Here is a 20,217-nt window from a genome sequence, read left to right as displayed (position 1 = left end):
TAAAAATTTTATTGTGAGCTAAACTGATTTCATAGCAGTTTGTTTATTCAGATACAAATGGACTTTGATATAGCAATTATGACATTGAAGCTTTGGGCCCAGATTTAATGAAGTAGAAATAAATGGCAAAAATCACGCCCACCCTGGGCCAGCAGGAGGGGGCTGCCACCCTCTGTGCTGGCAGGTAGACGTCCCTCAGGCCCGCTCATTCTGTATTTGACCTTTCAGGCTGTGCGCAGACCTGCTTGGCTCAGGACAGTTCTGTTTCTTCAGGGACTCTGATTCAGGGCCCTGGTCTATTTCCTGCTGACCCTAACATTTAATTCTTAGTTCCTTCACTACTGTGTCCTTGGCAGACAGCTGTGTGGCAGCAATAGCCTCCAAGATGGACCACATGGCCATCTTAGGACCCTACCCTACTTGTGAGGTATAGACACTCTGCTGAGAACTTGCTGGATTGCGCTTGTCCCTCTTGCCTCTGATACGAGGCAAGGAGACAAAGTAAGTAAACTCTTGGGGTAGCTGACTCTTCAGAGTAGTCCTGTAGATCTGCCCTGCTGGATCCATAGCTCCAAAGTCAAGAGCATGTCTAATTTTATAGGTTAGGTCCTGGAAATTAATTCAGATTGGGTTCTGCCTGGGACACAGTCCATGCAGGGCTGTGCTGTGCTGTGCTATGCTGTCCCTGACCTCATCAGATCCCCTTGCTACTGACTCCCTGGCATTGCCTCCCCAGCACCTACCCCTCCTCGCACAGAGTTGCAAACCGAGAGGCTCCCAGCCCCCGAAGGTGTAGGTGGTACTTTGAGTAAAGGTGAGTGGGGCTGGGCAGGCTGGAATCCCAGCCCCGTTTCTCTCAGTCATTAGCTGTGCAATCTGGAGCAAGTTATTTGCCTCCTTTGGATTTTTTTTTTTTTTTTTTATCTGAATACAAAACAGAACATAGGAATTGAACTCTGCTCTCTGTAATTCCTAACAAAAACTTCTCAGACGGAGGGGGAGGCATTCAATATTTCAGTTGCAGAAGAGACCCAGAGTGGCTACCGGAATGGACAGTGCCTCCTGTCTGCTGCAGCAAATCTGCCCTCGGGAAGGGGGCAAGGAAGGAGATACTAAGTCACCTCAGTCGTGTCCGACTCTGTGCAACCCCATAGACGGCAGCCCACCAGGCTCCCCCGTCCCTGGGATTCTCCAGGCAAGAACACTGGAGTGGGCTGCCATTTCCTTCTCCAATGCATGAAAGTGAAAAGTGAAAGTGAAGTCACTCAGTTGTGTCTGACTCTTAGTGACCCCATGGATTGCAGCCTAACAGGCTCCTCCGTCCATGGGATTTTCCAAGCAAGAGTACTGGAGTGGGGTGCCATTGCCTTCTCCGAAGGAAGGAGAAGGGGCCTCTTTTTATTCTGTGTCAGATTCAAGGCCTCTGTGAACAGGCACTTAATCTACTTGAGAAGTTCAGAAATAATCACTCTGCCTCCCAAATTGAGAAATTCATTTATTTTCAGAATAAGTTCGCCTGCCTTCCAGTAAGGAGTAGAGAAGGAAAGTTTCCATAGCAACAGTGGTTTGAGAAGGCTTTGGGTACTACATGAAAAAAAAAAAAAATCTCAATTATCTAAGTACTTTTTCTCCTCTTTGACTCCACTTGCTTACTGATGAGTCACTAGGCTGCACCTGAGGAGATAGACAAGCCATAAGCAAGTGTGGGTATGAAAAAAGGAAGAAAGTTAGTGAAGAAGCCAAGTTTGTCAATTTTCAGGGTGGAGGGGAAGAGTTGCATTAGGGCAAAGACTGAAACAAGGTTTGGAAGATCTGGGTCACTAGAGGTGTTACCAGTGTAGACTGTCTTTTTTTCCTGATCATTGGAACAAGCCATTTTTTAGGTCAAGAAACGTCTCTGAGATCTAGCTCAAAGAGGTTAAGTGACTGCCTCAAGGTCAGAAATGTGCACAGCAGCAGCTCCAGAACCCAACCCAAGGCCACTGTCTGCGGTGTCCAGCAGAGAATTTTCTTCCAGCGTGGCTCCTCCAGGCCAAGACCCCAAGTGGTTGATCAAGATGGGTTTGTTACTCATTCAGTGACCACTGTCCAGTCATTTGACACCTTGGACCTTAGTTTCCTTTCCTGTAAATGGGGTGAGCACGCCGGCCCTGCTTGAGCCTCAGACGAAGGAAATAGCTGTTCTCCTGACAGTAGCAACCACAGATGACGCTGATGAGCATCTCAGCATGTAGGGAGCTCTTGTGAGTGCTTCAAGGTGCGTTAGTCATTAATTCTCACCACAGCCCACAGCTGAGTACCGCTGGTGTGCCCGTGTCATGGACAAGGTCACTGAGGCAGAACGGCTAAATTATCTGTGCCAGCTTGCATAGCTAGTAAGTGTCAGAATGCCTTGCAGTCGCTAAGCTGCCAGCGCCACCGCCCCCCCCATGTAGTATCAGGATGTTCAGTAACAGTGGGAAGAGGCTCACCCAGGTCCTCACGCTGGGCATGGGAGGAGGTTCCTCCACCTCTCTGGACCTTGCTTTCCTGTTTGGGATAGCCGTAGGGACCAGCACGAATGCCTGTAGCTCACCCGATGGCAGAGTGCCCGGCAGAGGCCAGGGCTCAGTCACAGTCGCGATTACCACCCTGTGTGTGTGCCTCCTCCCCTCCCCTGAAGTCAGTAACTGTACACTGTCCTCATTAAAGAGAGGAAGGCAGCATCCAGGGTGTGGTCCCAGAGGAGCACAGGGAAAGAAGCCTGGCAGTGGGTGATGTACCCGGCTGGCCCTCTTGACGTGAGCCACCCTAGACTCTGCCAGAGCTTTATTTTGTTTTCTTATGATCTGTGGCCTTTTGACCACAAGACGGCATCCCTCCGAGGGCTATTGGTGGGAATCCCCAGCTGCTGTTGCTGCCCTTTGGATGCTGGAGGGATGCAGAAGGGAGGGAGAGACAGGGCACCAAGGTGAGAGCCGTTTCTGGAGACAGTCTCTGAGCACAGATTCAGTCTTTCCAGCCAGACTCGGTGAGCCTCTTGGCCGCCTGGGACAGGAGTCCACGGGATGGCTCTCAGCCCCTGGGATGGCAGTCAAGGGAGTCCGCCAGGCGGCTTTTGGTTGCCTGGGACGGGAATCACGGGAGCCCGAGGGCAGCTCTTGGGCCCCTGGGATGGGAGTCCGCGGGCAGATGAGAATTGCCATCCCACCCTTCCTTTGACCACAGATGTTCGTCGGCCTCCTGTTCTGGTTCCAGTTCTACTGTGGCTTCTCTGCATCTGCCATGATTGATCAGTGGTACCTGATATTCTTTAACCTGCTCTTCTCGTCACTCCCCCAGCTCGTGACTGGGGTGCTGGACAAGGATGTGCCAGCTGATGTGCTGCTTGCCGAGCCGCAGCTCTACCGGAGCGGCCAGAACATGGAGGTGAGCCCCGCCCATGCTGCCCTTTCCGTGGACACCCTGGGCAGACAGAGCAGGGGAGATACCGTATGAGATCACTCAGGTGTGGAATCCACTTCTTAAAAATGATACAAATGCACTTATTTACAAAACAGATTCACTGGTTTTGAAAACAAACTTTTGTTACCGAAGGAGAAATACGGCATGGAGGGGTAAATTGGGAGCTTGGGACCTTAACATACACATACTACTATATATAAAACAGATCACCAGCAAGGCCTACTGTGTAGCACAGGGAATTCTACTTGGTATTCTGTAATAACCTATGGGGGTGAAGAATCTGAAGAAGAATGTGTGTGTGTGTGTGTGTGTGTGTGTGTATATAAAACAGAATTTCTTTGCTGTATACCTGAAACTTAACACAACATTGTACAACTATACTCCAATAAAATTTTAAAAATAAAATCTTCTAAAAAAAATGGACACTGGAGGAGTTAAAACTCTAGAATCTGACCAGTGAGAGGAAAACAATGAATTCTGTCTATAGAATTTGACAATGGATTTAAGTAGAAAGAGTTGATTGGTTGTGATGGTATCAGAGGTGTATATATGGGCCCAAACTCATCAAAATGTTTACATTAAAACTGTGTATAGTTTCTATATATCAGTTTACCTAAAGCTTACTTAAAAAAAAGAGAGAAAGAAAAGACTTTTTTAAAACTATGCGTGCATGTGTGCTAAGTTGTTACAGTCATGTCGGACTCTTTGCAACATTATGGACTATATGACCTGCCAAGGTCTACAGGACTCTGTCCCTGGGATTCTCCAGGTAAAATACTGGAGTGCGTTGCCATGCCCTCTTCCAGGGGCTCTTCCCTCACCCAGGATCGAACCCACAGCTCTGTGTCTCCTGCACTGGCAGGCGGGTTCTTTACCACTAGAGCCACCTGGGAAGCTCTTATGAAAGTATACCAAGGTGAAAACTGTCTTTACACTAAGAGGTTCCAGGAGCCCAAGGAAAGCCCATTTGAAATCCAAGTCAAGGACATGTGGGATGACTGTAGGAAGAGCAGGGATTTTTCTAAAACATCCCCAAAAGAAATGTGATTTCCTTTGAATAGGGATTAATGAGAAGATAAACCCATAGGGAAACCCTGGGAAAACCAAGTGAACACAAACAGATAATGTAAAAACATGTTTCCATCAATACACTGCATAGATTAGCATGCTGACTCCCAGCTGTCCCTGCTGGTCAGTAAAGAAAGCCACATCAGTGCTTCTCTTGGGCTGATTGGAATTATACATGTGCCCAGGGAATAGAGCCCTGCATCTCCCACAGTGGTCTATAAATAATTCAGAACTGATTTACTGAAGTGCTGATTTCCCACTGGGCTTCCCAGGTGGAGCAGTGGTAAAGAATCCACCTGCTAATGCAGGAAACACAGGAGATAAGGGTTCAATCCCTGGGTGGAAAAGATCCCCTAGAGTTGGAACTGGCAGTCCTCTCCAGTATTCTTGCCTGGAAAATTCCCTGGACAGAGGAGCCCGGAAGTCTGCAGTTCGTGGGATGGCAAAGAGTCAGACACAGCTGAAGTCAGACTTCCTATGGGCAGCCTGGGACGGGGGCTCCTGAGGGTCAGGTAGATGAGGGTCTCTGCTCGTCACCTGGAGGCACGCGTGTACTCAGCCAGGTCTCACCTCCTGGGTGAGTTTGTTCTGGGGACTAACAGGAAGGGGCTGCCTTTCCTCAATGCTTGGTAAACCCTCGTCTTATCTGCTCTGAGTGTCCTGTGGGCCAGTGCTCGCTCTTGCAGCTCAGAATTCAGCAGGGTCAGATACAGACGTGGGCACCCAGACAAGGAAGACTTGATTAGTCCATTTCAAAGTCATTTTTGCCTTTTCTATGCAGCTAATTGATTTTAACATTAGGAGACATCCGTGATTTAATGTTAAAACAACTCATGTTTAAGAAACATTCTAGGGGGTCCACCAACAGAGGGAAGCAAAGCCCTGGCAAAGTAGAAGGACTCAGGTTGGAGAGGCTGCCCGAATTGCATGCTCTAGTCCCTGGCTTAGGGAAATTCCTCGTGGGATTTTAGAATGCATTTCCTCTTTTTCCTGTTGTAATGGGCCTTGCAGACCCAGAGGCTGTCAGTGACCGACTCAGCCTCAAGGGCCCTTGTGAGCCTTTCCGTAGTGTTTTTCCACCAAGCCCCAGCCCTCGGGACCTCCCTGTCCAAGGCCTGAGTTAGCAAGTGTCCCTGGGGTGCCCGGCTTGTGCCTTCACAAGCCCCGGGGGGGACTGGAAAACCGTGTGAAGGGATGAGGCCATCCCTGTAATCCCTGTGCTTGTTCTTGTGTCTCAGGAATATCGGCCTCGCACATTCTGGCTAAACATGGCTGATGCTGCCTTCCAGAGCCTCGTGTGCTTTTTCATTCCCTACCTGGTAAGTTGGGCCCTGGCCAGGCCTTTCCCACCAGCTTCATCCAGTGACATGCAGACAGATGACCCCGCTGTCTTTCAGGCCTACTACGACTCCGACACAGACATCTTCACCTGGGGCACCCCCATCACTGCCGTCGCCCTGTTCACATTCCTCCTGCACCTGGGCATCGAGACCAAGACCTGGGTGAGAACCGTGGGACTGACCCAGAAGGGGGCTGGTCTGTGAGCCCTCACTGACATGCCCAGTCCGTTATCTTGAGCAGGGTTTTGCAAAGCCAGCCTCTCTGTGATGAGAACAAACCGGGTTCCCGGGCCGGTCACATGGACCCAAGCCTGGGTTGGGGGCAGCTCCAGCCTAAGCCCGTGCCTGTCCTAGGCAGCACTGGGCTCCTGCCCACCCAAGCCCCTCAACCCAGCTCTGCTTAACCCTCCTTCCCCTGGCCCCTAGCTTCCATCGCCCAGCCTGTGTTCACGCTGACCCACCCTGTTCCCACTGTGCCCTCTGAGAACACTGCGCCTGCTCTAGGAGGACCGGTGCACTTTTGTTGAAACAGAAGCCCTGTTTTTCTCTTTACCCCACAGACCTGGCTCAACTGGACGGCTTGTGGCTTCAGTGTCGTTTTATTTTTCACCGTGGCTTTGATTTACAACGCTTCCTGTGCGACGTGCTACCCTCCCTCCAACCCCTACTGGACCATGCAGACGCTAATGGGCGACCCCGTGTTTTACTCCATTTGTCTGCTAGCGCCCGTGGCTGCTCTGCTGCCCAGGTAGGTGTCCGGGACAGTGGGCTTCTGGCCCCACATGGGCTCGGAAAACACTGTCTTTGCTGTGCTCCTGCACCATTCGAATCTCAGAAGCTCAAAGGCTTCGCAGCAGCAGTAGCTGACTGTGTTCTGTATGTTCTTTCCAGGTTGTTTTTCAAAGCCCTGCAGGGGACCCTTTTCCCTACCCCACTGCAGCTGGGACGCCAGTTAGCCAAGCGGTCCCCTGGGAAATTCAGGGCTCCCAGAGAGACCTCTGCTCAGGGGCATATCCCAGAAGAAGCAAGGACCAAGCTACCAGGACAGAGGAGCGTCAGTGTGGCGCGGTCCGTCTCACGGGACTGCAGCTCACAGGTGTCTCAGGGCACGTGGCAGCCGGCCTGCTCCCCCGAGGCTGGTGGGGAGCCCAGCGCGGTGGACATGGGCATGCCATGGAGAGAGGGCACCCTGCCGGACAGGCTGGACAGTCAGCCCTCACGGTCCTCCTCACCAGGGCCGGTGGCCGTGGAGGGCTGTCCGGGGGGCTCCAGGATGAAACCCATGAGCGCCAGCCGGCCAGCCCCCCTGCCGTCCGTCTTCAGCGTGCCCGGCCTCAGCTCCCTCAACTGGATGTCCTCGCTGTCTCTGGTCAGCGGGCTGGGCAGCGTCCTGCAGTTCTCCCGGAGCGGTCTGCCCATGGACAAGCGCGACAGTGATTTCCTGCCCGGCTCCGCGCCGCCCGACCAGGACCTGTGTGACTTGAGCGGGCAGACCACAGACTGCTTCTAGGATCCCCTTCCAAGAAGCACGGCTGGCAATGCAGAGGGAAAACCTTGAAATGCTCTTTTTTTTTTTTTGAAAGATGTTAATATTATTTATGTTTATTATTTGCACAGAGTTCTAGTGAGGTATATTTTATATATTTCCGAGGCTGACACAGGAAATGAAAGGTACTGAAAAAAGAAAGTTTATTTTTTAAAAATTTTAAGTAGAGTATACTGAAAAGAAAAATAAGAGCTTTATCTTATATAAAAATTTAAAGAAGGGTGACACTTGAAAAGGTGTGTTTATATTTATTTTTTCATCTCATTTTATTAAAGAAAATGTGGTCTGTTTGGTTTGCTTCAGTATGTGTGACCTTTGCTTTCCCTGAGTGTAAACATGTATGAGCACAGTGAACCCCGGGGGGTAGTGTGGATGGGGTGGGGGGAGGTGACGGGCACACACTCGGCTTTGGCGGAGATCCTCACTGTCTGTCTGTCAGTCCCACTGCTAGGAGGGTTGGATCTCTGCTTCACCAGGAAAGGGAAATTGAGAATTCTGGGATAGCAGACACACACAGAATTCATTCCAACATTCATTTCTATGCAGGCATTTGGTAAAGATCACCTGTAGGTGTTATAATTCATATGTAGGTTCTTGCCTGTTAAAATCATAATAAGCAATAAACAGCCTTCACTTTGCAAAGAGACAAGTCCAGTTGCCACTTTTGTGTGATGTTATTAATATGTTACCTAATGTTACTAAAGACCTGTTTATGTGCCCAATACGCAGGCAGGCCAAACAAACCAAAATGTTGGAGTTTGGAGCAGAGAAATGTTTACTGCCAGACCAAGCAAAGAGATCAGGTGGCTTGTGCTCAAAAATACCATGAACACCCCTAAGGATTTCCACAAAACGTGTTTAAAGGCCACGTGAGGAAGGGGCATCCCAGGGTCTGTGATCAGCTGTGACAATTCCCTAATTGGTTGATGGTGATCAGTCCTTAGGTGCCAGAAAGTCTGGAGGCTCATGGTCATCAAGCAGTTCATTTCTTCCATCTGGTGGTGGTTCCAGCATCTGAAAAACTCAGGAAATATGCATCAGATACTATTATCTAAGTACTTCAGAGAGGAGCTACAGCAGAGGATATGGGGAGGGGTCCATCCCAGGAAGACCCTGTAGGGTCCTGCTCTTTGCTGCACTAACAGAACATGTTCTGAGTACTCTGGGACACTTCTTCATGGCAGGTTCTTTTAGATTCCATGAAGGAAACAGCTGGGTGACATGCAGGCTGCACACTGGGACATTGACACGGGCTATACCTGCACCAGCATCAGCACCTACAAGACGCTTCCTGCCAAGAGGCTGGGCTTTTTACCTTTTTGTCTTATGAGTCACTACTGCCATCTCTCTAAACAGAGAGAAAGGGAAGGAGGAGATGATAAGAATTTGAGGCAGCTATGTAGTATTTCCTCTTCAGAACCTTCTCTTTGGCTCTGCAGCCACTGTGAGTTGCCTGCTTGCTCAGCTCTGGGGCGTGAAGTGAGCAAGATGTGCTCCTGCTCAGGGCCCCGTGGAGCTTGTTCCCAGAGCAGCGGTGTGCAGAGGTTGGAGGATCTCAAGACTATGCAGTTTCTGAGCATAGCATGCCAGGTAGAATGGCATTTCCAGTGTATGTGGCTCATTGCACGAGGCAGAAAACATGCCTCATCTGATCAGATGGAAAGGAAGATGGCTCGTCTGCAAGGCCAGAGAAGTGGGCCCCCAGGCAACTGGACACCCAACTCAGACCTCGGTTTCCCCTTCCTTCCGGTGCTCAGCTCTCTGAGGACAGCGCGATCCCGAGGCTGGCTCTGTTCCTTGTGATAACATGGCTAGAACCATCCCAGGACAAGTGCTCACATCGTGCTCCAGAGGGGAGAAGGCGTCACTCTCCACATACTGAGCAGACATGGTTTTCTGGACCTCTCCTGGGTTGCAGGACAGTCTTAAGCCAGTTACTGGCAAATTGTGGGGAATGTCCTGATGGGCTCCAGGCTGGAGCTAGGAGAGAGGTCAGCTTCCCTCCAGCTACCAGGGCTGCCTATGTGGATACTCAGTAATATCTGAGTCTGTTAGAGGGGTAAGAGAGGAGAGGAAGGGGAGGGATTTCAGCAGCCATCAATGCCCAGGACTGCAAGGGATCCCATTTCACCCATCCCCACCCCCATGCCTGAGGTTACTTGATCTGTTTTTGGAGCAACACATATGAAAAGAATTTCCTTGGGAAGATGCACAACTCTACTGTTTCCTCAATTAAGGATTGTTAGTACAAAGTACAAGAAGAACTGAAGTGAAGTCTCTTAGTCGTGTCCAACTCTGCAACCCCATGGACTGTAGCCTACCAGGCTCCTCCATCCATGGGATTTTCCAGGCAAGAGTACTGGAGTGGATTGCCATTTTCTTCTCCAGGGGATCTTCCCGACCCAGGGATCGAACCTGGGTCTCCTGCATTGTAGGCAGACTCTTTACCATCTGAGCCACCAGTATCTGAGAGTTCAAAATCTCAACTTCCAGACTTTTCTGCCCTCAGAATTGCCTTCTTTCCAAAGACATCTTACCGTGACTTCTCTGGTGGAGCAGTGGGTAAAAATCCATCTGTGATGCAGGGAACATGGGTTTGATCCTTAGTCTGAAAAGATGCCACAAACTGTAGAGCAACTGAACGCATGCACCACAACTGCCTGAAGCCTGTGTGCCCAGAACCTGTGCTTCACCACAACAGAAGGCACCACAGTGAGAAGCCAGCACCCCGAAACAAAGAGTCGCCCTGCTCGCCGCGACTAGAGGAAGCCCCCACAAAGCAGCAAAGAGCCAGCAGAGCCAAAAATAAAGACGTTTTACCTCCATAGATACTTCCTCCTGGGAAATGGAATGATCCAGAAAGACAGTGTGTGACTATGCCTATCAAGGCCATTTCAGAGGAAAAAGCATCATAAAGGGCATTGGCTGTTAGCTGCCCAAAGGATAAGGAATGTTTCTAGAAGCCTACAATCAGTTCAGTCACTCAGTCGTGTCTGAATCTTTGCGACCCCATGAATCGCAGCACGCCAGGCCTCCCTGCTGGTGCTGCTACTAAGTCGCTTCAGTCGTGTCTGACTCTGTGCAACCCCATAGACGGCAGCCCACCAGGCTCTGCCGTCCCCGGGATTCTCCAGGCAAGAACACCGGAGTGGGTCGCCATTTCCCTCTCCAATGCATGAAAGCGAAAAGTGAAAGTAAAGTCACTCAGTCGCAACCCCATGGACTGCAGCCCACCAGGCTCCTCTGTCCATGGGATTTTCCAGGCAACAGTACTGGAATGGGGTGCCACCTCCCTGTCCATCACCAACTCCCAGAGCCCACTCAGACTCATGTCCAACGAGTCAGTGATGCCATCCAGCCATCTCATCCTCTGTCGTCCCTTTCTCTTCCTGCCCCCAATCCCTCCCAGCATCAGAGTCTTTTCCAATGAGTCAACTCCTCGAATGAGGTAGCCAAAGTACTGGAGTTTCAGCTTTAGCATCATTCCTTCCAAAGAAATCCCAGGGCTGATATCCTTCAGAATGGACTGGTTGGATCTCCTTGCAGTCCAAGGGACTCTCAAGGGAAGCAATAATACATTGCAAATAGCTAAGTTTGATCTCAAATAATCATCCTAGAGATGAACTCCATGATTATCTCAAAAGAGCCCTGGGAGGATTTCGCTGGTGGTCCAGTGGTTACGAATATGCCTACTAATGCAGGAGGCCTGGGTTCCATCCCTGGTCGGGAGATCCCACATGCTGCAGAGCAACTAGGCCCATGTATCACAGCTACTGAGCCTGTGCTCTGGAGCCCTTGTGCCACAACTACTGAGCCCACGTGCTATAACTACCGGAGCCTGCGTGCCTCAAACCTGTGCTCTGCAGAAAGAGAAGCCACCACAGTGAGAAGCCTGTGTGCTCAACGGAGAGTAGCCCCTGCTTGTCGAACCTGGAGAAAACCCACTGGCAGCGACGAAGACCCAGTGCAGCCAGAAATAAATAAATTAATAAATAAAGAGTCCTAGGAAATACATGTCATGTCACCCAATCCTATTCACAAATCCAAAATAAGGAGGCTGCCTCTGCTCTTGGTGACAAAATCGCTGGACCAAGTGTTTGACATTGTCCTGTCGGACTCTGACCCCTTGAACTGTAGCCTGCCAGGCTCCTCCATCCATGGGGATTCTCCAGGCAAGAATACTGGAGTTGCTATGCCCTCCTCTAGGGGATCCTCCCAACCCAGGAGTCAAACCCAGGTCTCCTGCACTGCAGACAGATTCTTTACTGTCTGAGCCAAACCAATTTTAAGTTCTTGGAGGTCAGATCTTATGTCATTCTCACCTTACACCCTCGACACTAGCACAGAACCTAACTCTTAGAACGCACTCAAGAAATGTTTGATGACTCCAAGTACTAACGTTTATGCTAAAACACTAAAGGCATTCCTTTAGAAAGTTAGAAACAAAGGAAAGTTTCCTGTTATAATCCAGTATTATTTAATATTTCCTGGAATTTTGAGGTAATGCAATAAGATATGAACTTTTAAAAAGAATGAATATTGGAATTAGAGGCCAAATTATCACTCCTTACACATATTGAAACTGTGCACCTCAGATGCAACTTGAACCCACCGGCCAGGACTTGAAGCCAGCCAAAACCGAGACTGGGACTTCAACCCACTGTGTGTGTTGAAATCACACACCTGGTCTCAGGACTTACTGAAGCTCGGGTTCTTTAATGTCTCATTGCAGAAAGAATTCAGTGAAACACAAAGTGATAGGTAAGAAGTGGATATATTTAAAAAGATACACATTCCATCGCAAAAGGTGAAAATGGCCTTGGGAGAAATAAACTTCCCAGACAGAGAGTGGGCCATCTCAGAAGAAAAAGACCCCAAAATATGGAGTGATTAATTTTTATAGGCTGAGTTGGAGGATTATTCCAACTATTTGGGAGAAGAGGCAGGAATTTCCAGGAATTGGGCCACTGCACACTTTGTGAGCTTTTATGGTCAGCCTAGAAACTGTTGTAGTGTTAGTGAGCGTATCATTTAGCTGATGTGTTACAGTGAGCGTATAGTGAGGCTCAGAGTCTACTGGACGTTGAATCTTCCACCATCTTGGACCTAGTTAGTTCTAACTAGTTAATTTCCTCAATGTCATGCTTTTAAAGGTTGTACCCTGCCCCCTTCCCTCGTCTTTCATCCCCCTCTCAGAAATTTTACTCCCATATTCTTGTGGGAAGCAGAGGGTTAACAGTCTATCTTCTTTAACTACTTCAAGTCTGACGAGTACATCAATCCTACTGGTCAGGGAGTAAAAATCTCTGGATGACTGATCTAGGGATCCCCAGGCAAGACAGCTACTTGTTTTAAGTCTATGTGGGCTGGAATCCTTTCATAGCCATCTTGATAGGCAACTGTTACAACTGTTTCCTTAGCCTTCTTATGAATCTTCTTGATGATGAAGCACTTTTTGTAACAGCATCAGAGTACAAAAACAGCATCTATAAACCACAAAAAACTTAAAAGATAGAGCTAAATACCTGATTACAGTATAATCTATAAAAGAAACTTGGTTGCAATAACCAGAATTATGAATGATTACATTTAAATTAACACACCCAATAATCCTAGTTAAATGTATTTCTTTGAGATACCTTAGGAGCTCTCTAACGCATCCCAAAGTTAACTGAAAATCAAAAGAACTTTGATTAAAATTCGACATTTGGGAAGTTTGTCAAAAAGTCTTCAAAAACTTGGTTAAACAAGATCATAAGTCACTATGAAAAATACTTATTTTTTAACCAAAGTTAGAAGAGCTCTCAAAAGCAAATACGGACAACTTAAATTAACATAGTCTCTTATCAAAAACAGCATTTCAAAAGAACTTTGGAGAAACCAAATTCAGTTTTGCCCCAGCTCTGTCCCAACAAAATCCATCTGCCCATCTAAATTTAATCCAATCTTAGAAAATCCAGATCATGCACAATTCTTTTTTCAGTATTTCTCTTATTCCTCACACCTTCTTTTATTGAAAACATACATTTTGCTATCCTTACATGCTTATTTCACATGAAGTTACTTTTCTGGATGACAAATTTGCAACAGGAATAACAAACTTGACCTTCAGTAAACCTAGATACAGCAGAAGTATTACACTTAACATTATTGATGTTCAGTTGCTCAATCGTGTCCCACTCTTTTCGACCCCATGGACCTATGCCAGGCTTCCTTGTCCTTCACCATCTCCCAGATCTTGCTCAAACTCATGTCCGTTGAGTCAGTGATGCCATCCAACCATATTATCCTCTTTTGTCCCCTTCTCCTCCTGCCTTCAATCTTGCCCAGCATCAGGGACTTTTCTAAGGCGTCAGTTCTTCGCATCAGGTGGCCAAAGTATTGGAGCTTCAGCTTCAGCATCTGTCCTTCCAATGAATATTTAGGACTGATTTCCTTCAGGATTGACTGGTTGGATCTCCTTGCAGTCTGAGGGATTCTCAAGAGTCTTCTCCAACACCACAGCTCAAAAGCATCAATTCTTTGGTGTTCAGCCTTCTTTATGGTCCAACTCTAACATGCACACAAGACTACTGAAAAAGCCATAGCTTTGACTAGACAGACCTTTATCAGCAAAGTAATGTCTCTGCTTTTTTATACACTGTCTAGATTTGTCATAGTTTTCTTCCAAAGAGCAAGCATCTTTTAATTTTGTGGCTGCAGTCACTATCTGCAGTGATTTTGGAACGCAAGCAAATAAAATCTGTCACTGTTTCCATTGTTTCCCCATCTATTTGCCATGAAGTGATGGGACTAGTCTATGCTAAAGCCTTTGACTGTGTGGATCACAATGAACTGTGGAAAATTCTTAAAGAGATGGGAATACCAGACCACTTTATCTGCCTCCTGAGAAACCTGTATGCAGGTCAAGAAGCAACAGTTAGAACCAGACATGGAACAATGGACTGCACACTTAACATTGATATTATGTAAAAATGTTAATCAAACTACCAATCTTAAGCTGGCTTTAATATCGATATCAGTTCAGTACTGAGTATTTCCCAGATCTCATGAACCTGAAATTAATTTTGGCTGGTTTTCTTTACATTTATGAATATACGTAATATAAGGATTTAACTTTAAACCCAATTAAATAGAGCTGTTTTATTAATTTTGGCAATACCTCACTTCTATAACACATATACAGATAAGTACAAATAAAGACCTCATTATCTACCCTATAGCTCAGTCAGTAAAGAATCTGTCTGCAACACAGGAGACCTGGATTCGATTTCTGGGTTAGGAAGATTGCCTGGAGAAGGAAATGGCAACCCACTCCAGTATTCTTGCCTGGAGAATCCCATGGGCAGAGGAGCCTAGCAGGCTACAGCCAATGGGGTCACAAAAGTCGGACATGACTTAGTGACTAAACCAAACCAAACCAAACCAAAGACCTCATTACTCCCGTCTCAAAATTTCAGCCTTGAGTCATGTACAAAAATGTAAAACCCATCAGTTACAAAAGAGATTGCATTCAAATTGGGCAGATGGAACAAATCAAGGTCACCTGTCTAAGATGACTAAACTCTTTTTATCAATGTTTACAGAAAAGATACTTAGAATTTCTATTTATTCTTGACAGGTCAAATTCTAAATTACTTTACTCTCCTTTTCAAAATTTGTACTTTAAAATATGGCGGAGATAAAGTTTCCTGTAGAAGACCAGGTAGAACATTTGTGTCTCAAATACACAGGCAAATCCTCCTAGGATGGCTTTTGTACACTTACAGCCAGAAAAAATAAAATTTTCTTTTTTTCCCCCTCAAACAATTAGGTTACCAACTCAGCAATATCAAATGACTGACACATTCATTAATTTACATCATAATGTTTTATAGCTTCCCCTCTAAATTTTTATCAGGCTCGAAATATCAGCTATGGTTAATTTAGTTACATTAAGCACTTCCCATTTTGGTAATCTATTTACAAACACTTTTGAGCATCTTATCTGCTTTAAGAAATATCTGCTTTATATTTAAATACTCTATAGCCCTTTTAAATTTAATAAACACCACCTGGATATCTCTGGCCAGGCCGGAAACTTGATATTCCACACTTCAGAGTGTACTAAAGCTTCCATTTCAGCTCCAGATTTAATCTGTTGCTTTCTACTTTCTGTTAGAGTCATTTGGTGGTGAGAGTGTTTTCCTTGCCCTTTAAGAAGCAGAGTGGCCCCTAACTTAGATAATAAATCTCTTCCCATTAAAGGGGTGGGACAATCAGACACAAAGACAATAGAATGTAAAAACAGCTATCTATTACTGAAAACTGAATAAACCAATTGAAACAAATCTGCAATCCTGGAGTATATGGCCCAGAGCGGGTATTGGTCAGGATTGATATGGCCTGACCCATTTCAGACCCAAGGCTGAGGTGATGTCTTTTTACATGCTATCCAAGAGTTACTCTTATGTCAAAATCCACCATACAATTTGGTCAAGATTTGCTCTTAGAATTTTAGATGATATCCCTTCCAAGGTAATCTCTTAACCAGATGTTACTGTCTGAAAAATTGCCACAAAGGAATGATGCAGAAGGTACTCTCTGTGGTGTCAGCAATGAGCAGGAGCTAGCCTAGCTTCAAATTCAGGAATAAAGGGTCAGCACTTGTCAATAAAAAGTATATCTTGGCAGCCATACAGGTCTTCTTGGTTTAAGAAAAGAAAGAAGAAAATGAAACAGGAATAAATATAGAATATAAGAGGGAAAAACCTCAGAGTCAAGGAGAAGAGTATAGATTATCAAATCCTGCAGCAACAATGCTGTCCGGGACCTGCTGTGGGATGTACTCAAGCACAGCCATTCCATACATCTTTCTACAGCAAGCCTTGCCAATTGCCATCTTTCCTCTGCTTAGTATCTAGGTTTCCAGTCAGAGGCCAAAGCATTCGGGGTTGACCGGTGCATCAAAAATGGGCAAACCCTGGCAGAGCATCCTCCACAGTACACCTGGTTCTTGGTGTCCCATTAGCCTTTCTAGGACCAAGACCTAACTCTCAACATTTTCTTACCTTATCACTGTCCATTCGTGGTTGCCAGCTGAAACCATGCACCTCAGATGAGGCTTGAACCCATGGGTTGGGACTCAAATTTGGCCGTGACTCAGACTGGGACTTGAATCCACTATCTTTTCATTGAAATCACACACCTAGTCTCAGGACTTATTGAAGTTCAGGTTCTTTATGTCTCTTGGCAGAAAGAATTCAGTGAGACATGGAGTGATATGTAAGAAGTGGATTTATTTAGAGAGAAACACATTCCATACACAGAATGCAGCTTGTATCAGAAGATGACAGTCCCCCTGGAAGAAACACACTCCCCAGACAGAGTGTGGACCATTTCAGAAGGCAAGAGACCCCCAGATATGGTTTGGTTAGTGTTTATGGGCTGGGTAATCTCATAGGTTAGCGAGTGCCAACTAGTTCAGAAAAGGGGCAGGGATTTCCAGGAATTGGGCCACTGCCCACTTTTTATCTTTTATGATCAGCCTCGGCACTATCCAGGCACCTGTAATTGTGTCCTTAGCTTATGCTAACTTATTACAGTGAAAGTATAACGAGGCTTAAGGTCTGCTGCTGCTGCTGCTAAGTCACTTCAGTCGTGTCCGACTCTTTGCGACCCCATAGACAGCAGCCCCCCAGGCTCCCCCATCCCTGGGATTCTCCAGGCAAGAACACTGGAGTGGGTTGCCATTTCCCTTTCCAATGCATGAAAGTGAAAAGTGAAAGTGAAGTCTCTCAGTCATGCCCTACTCTTAGCGACCCCATGGACTGCAGCCTACCAGGCTCCTCCGTCTATGGGATTTTCCAGGCAAGAGTACTGGAGTGGGGCGCCATTGCCTTCTCCGACTACTGGAAGTTAAATCTTTTCCTGTCCTGGATCTAGTTCATTCTAACCACTTTTATCATGACCTATGGCTATGTCATTCTTTTAAAGGTTGGGCTCTGCCCCTCTCTCCTGTTTCAATATGGCTGTATGCCCCCAAAATTCATATAAATGAACTAGAAGGTTCTCAGGACTAATAAGAGGAAGCAATACATGGACTAACTATGAGGGGAAAGTTAGTTCAGTCACTCAGTTGTGTCTGACTCTTTGTGACCCCATGGACTGCATGCAGCACGCCAGGCTTCCCTGTCCATCACCCACACCCAGAGCTTGCTCAAACTCATGTCCATTGACTTGGGGATGCCATCCAACCATCTTGCCCTCTGTCATCCCCTTCTCTTCCTGCCTTCAATCTTTCCCAGCATCTGGGTCTTTTCCAATGAGTCAGTTCTTCACATCACCTTGAGGAGAAAAAAAAACACCTCACTTTTCTATAGAACATAATGAGGGAAAGGAAAAGTTCTCATTGACCAATACAACACTAACACTGACACAAATTTAAATGTCTAAGAATATTCCCATTAAGTATAAAGACAATCTACTAGAGCTTAGGAAGACATTAATCAAAGTCTTAACTATGAAGATTTGCCTCATTTCTAGGTTAGAAAACCAAGGATCATAAAAGTATTGCATTTCAAACACAATTCACACAGCCTTTAAAAATGTTTAGTTTTTTTTTTTTCTTTTCCTTGTTTAGGTATTTTTGAAACTAATGTGAGAAATACACTCACCGCCCCAAACCAAGGGATGGACTCGGAGACACAAAGCACAACGAAAGCAAGACTTCAATGACAGTCTTTTCAAGATCGGGTGTCTGGCAGGCACAACCTAGGCACACCCAGGTTGGGTACAACAAGCCATTTATTCCCCAACATGCAGGTCCCTCCCCTCAGTTCCTCATTGGCTGAGTACTATGGGGTGTACAATCTTTCCGAACATTGCCTAAGTTTCATTATTTCCTTATAAGGTATCCTTTTTTCTCCCTTCCCAACCTACGTCTACATTTTTCAACAAAGACTTTCTTGCTGGTTTATTCCTTCCCTCAGTATCCTGTTTGTTTAGGGACCCTCCTGGTGCATGAACTGGGTCACATATGCAAGTTGTTAGGCAAGTTTAGAGCCTAATGACTTTAGGACACAGGCAATGGCTGAAGTCCTATCTCTTTAGGATCCAGTGTGATCTCCCTCTCCCAACCTCAACTTCATCTAGAGTCCAGGCCTCAATTTTATCTAGAGTCCAGGCTTCAACTTTGTCTAGAAAATGGACCACTTCAAGTTTCTATTTCTTACAATTAATAGAATGGATCTAGAGTTTTTCAGCGGAGAAGGCAATAATAGCACCCCACTCCAGTACTCTTGCCTGGAAAATCCCGTGGATGGAGGAGCCTAGTAGGCTGCAGTCCATGGGGTCGCTAAGAGTCGGACATGACTAAGCAACTTCACTTTCACTTTTCACTTGCATGCATTGGAGAAGGAAATGGCAACCCACTCCAGTGTTCTTGCCTGGAGAATCCCGGGGACGGGGAGCCTGGTGGGCTCGGTGGGGTCCCACAGAGTCGGACATGACTGAAGTGACTTAGCAGCAGAGTTTTTCAGGGAAAAATATCAAAGAATATTCTACAAAATAAAAGTAATGGAGGGAACAAATAGTAAAATATAAATTGCTGATATTTAAAATAGTGTAAAAGTAATTCAGAAAAATGTACATAAACAGAACTGACTAGAAATGACAGAAATGTACCCTGTTATATGCAATAAGTTAATGGATGGTTTAAGAAAGGATCAATAATCAATGAGAAAGAGAAATGGATACTAAGTCTCACTGGTAACTGGTCAACAATGTGGAAAAATAATTTATTCTTATGTCCATATCAATAAATTCCACATAAATTTAAAATTGTGAGGTCAAACCACGGTAAACTTGGAAGGAATTTAAATCACCCATCCTCAGACTTCTGAAGAGAGAGCCCATGGACACATGTGGCAGGTCCTGAGATCTTGCCTGCCCTGTGGCGAGGGCACTTGCCAGCTTCCTTTTCCCGTAGGCCCGCTGAGCCTCAGCAGAGCCCCACATAGCTCCTTTCTCAGCCTTCTTGATTTAACATTTGTCCATTTTAGATTTGCAAACACTGTTCAATATTATTATCTGGCACCTGGACTGTTCAGGATACTGCCCCTACAGACATCCCTTAGGCTTACTGTGATATTGTGATTTATAATAAGACAGGTATTTGGTCTTCCTCCTGTTCCTAACACCTAGCTCCTAAAACTCTTGAAATTTCCTGTGAAGAGAGCAATAAGGTATTTTTGTTACGCTTCTTTGCTGGATCCCAAGGTTAGGAAGTCTGTTGTGGAACCTAGAACTTTCTCAACAGTGCAAGAATTTCTTTGGTATAATTGTTCTCCAGTTTGTGGATCACCCACACAGTGGTTCTATAGTGGGGCTAATGGCGACCTCCTCTGAGAGGACTAAGGCCACGTGCCACATCACCCAGGACTGCTGCTGCCCTGTCCCCATGGCAGGCCACTGCTGGCCCATGTCTCTGCAGGAGACCCTCAAACACTCAAAGGCAGGTCTGGCTCAGTCTGTTGTGGGAGTCACCTCTCCTTTCCCTGGGTTCTGGTGACACAAGATTTTGTTTGTGCCCTCCAAGCATCTTGGCAAGTATGAGGTTTGATATTAAATGTGATTGCACCCCTCCTACCATCTTGATGAGGCTTCTCCTTGGCCCTTATACATGGGGTATCTTTAGTGGGTTCCACATTCTCCTGTCGATGGTTGTTCAGCAACTATTTGTGATTTTGGTGTTCTCACAGGAGAAGGTGAGTGCGCGTCCTTCTATTCCGCCATCTTAGTATCATATGCACTGGGAAACCAAAATGTCCATGTGACTTG

At 46.4% G+C, this 20,217-nt stretch overlaps 1 protein-coding gene across 1 annotated transcript in view; it reads left to right on the top strand.

Annotated features, from left to right (window-relative positions):
• The window catches only part of ATP10A (ATPase phospholipid transporting 10A (putative)), a 181,441-nt gene extending 173,741 nt beyond the window's left edge, over positions 1-7,700 (top strand). The window contains 6 exon segments of the mRNA XM_005890679.3: positions 3,208-3,408; positions 5,751-5,831; positions 5,910-6,014; positions 6,413-6,600; positions 6,744-7,252; positions 7,255-7,700. Coding sequence (XP_005890741.2) covers positions 3,208-3,408; positions 5,751-5,831; positions 5,910-6,014; positions 6,413-6,600; positions 6,744-7,252; positions 7,255-7,442 — 1,272 coding nt within the window. The 3' untranslated portion in view covers positions 7,443-7,700.
• The last annotated feature ends 12,517 nt before the right edge of the window (positions 7,701-20,217 follow it).

Source organism: Bos mutus, chromosome 21 (assembly GCF_027580195.1).
Source record: "Bos mutus isolate GX-2022 chromosome 21, NWIPB_WYAK_1.1, whole genome shotgun sequence".
NCBI classification, from domain to species: Eukaryota; Metazoa; Chordata; class Mammalia; order Artiodactyla; family Bovidae; genus Bos; species Bos mutus.
Note: the sequence above shows the minus strand (reverse complement) of the source record. Positions and strands in the feature narration are given on the sequence as shown.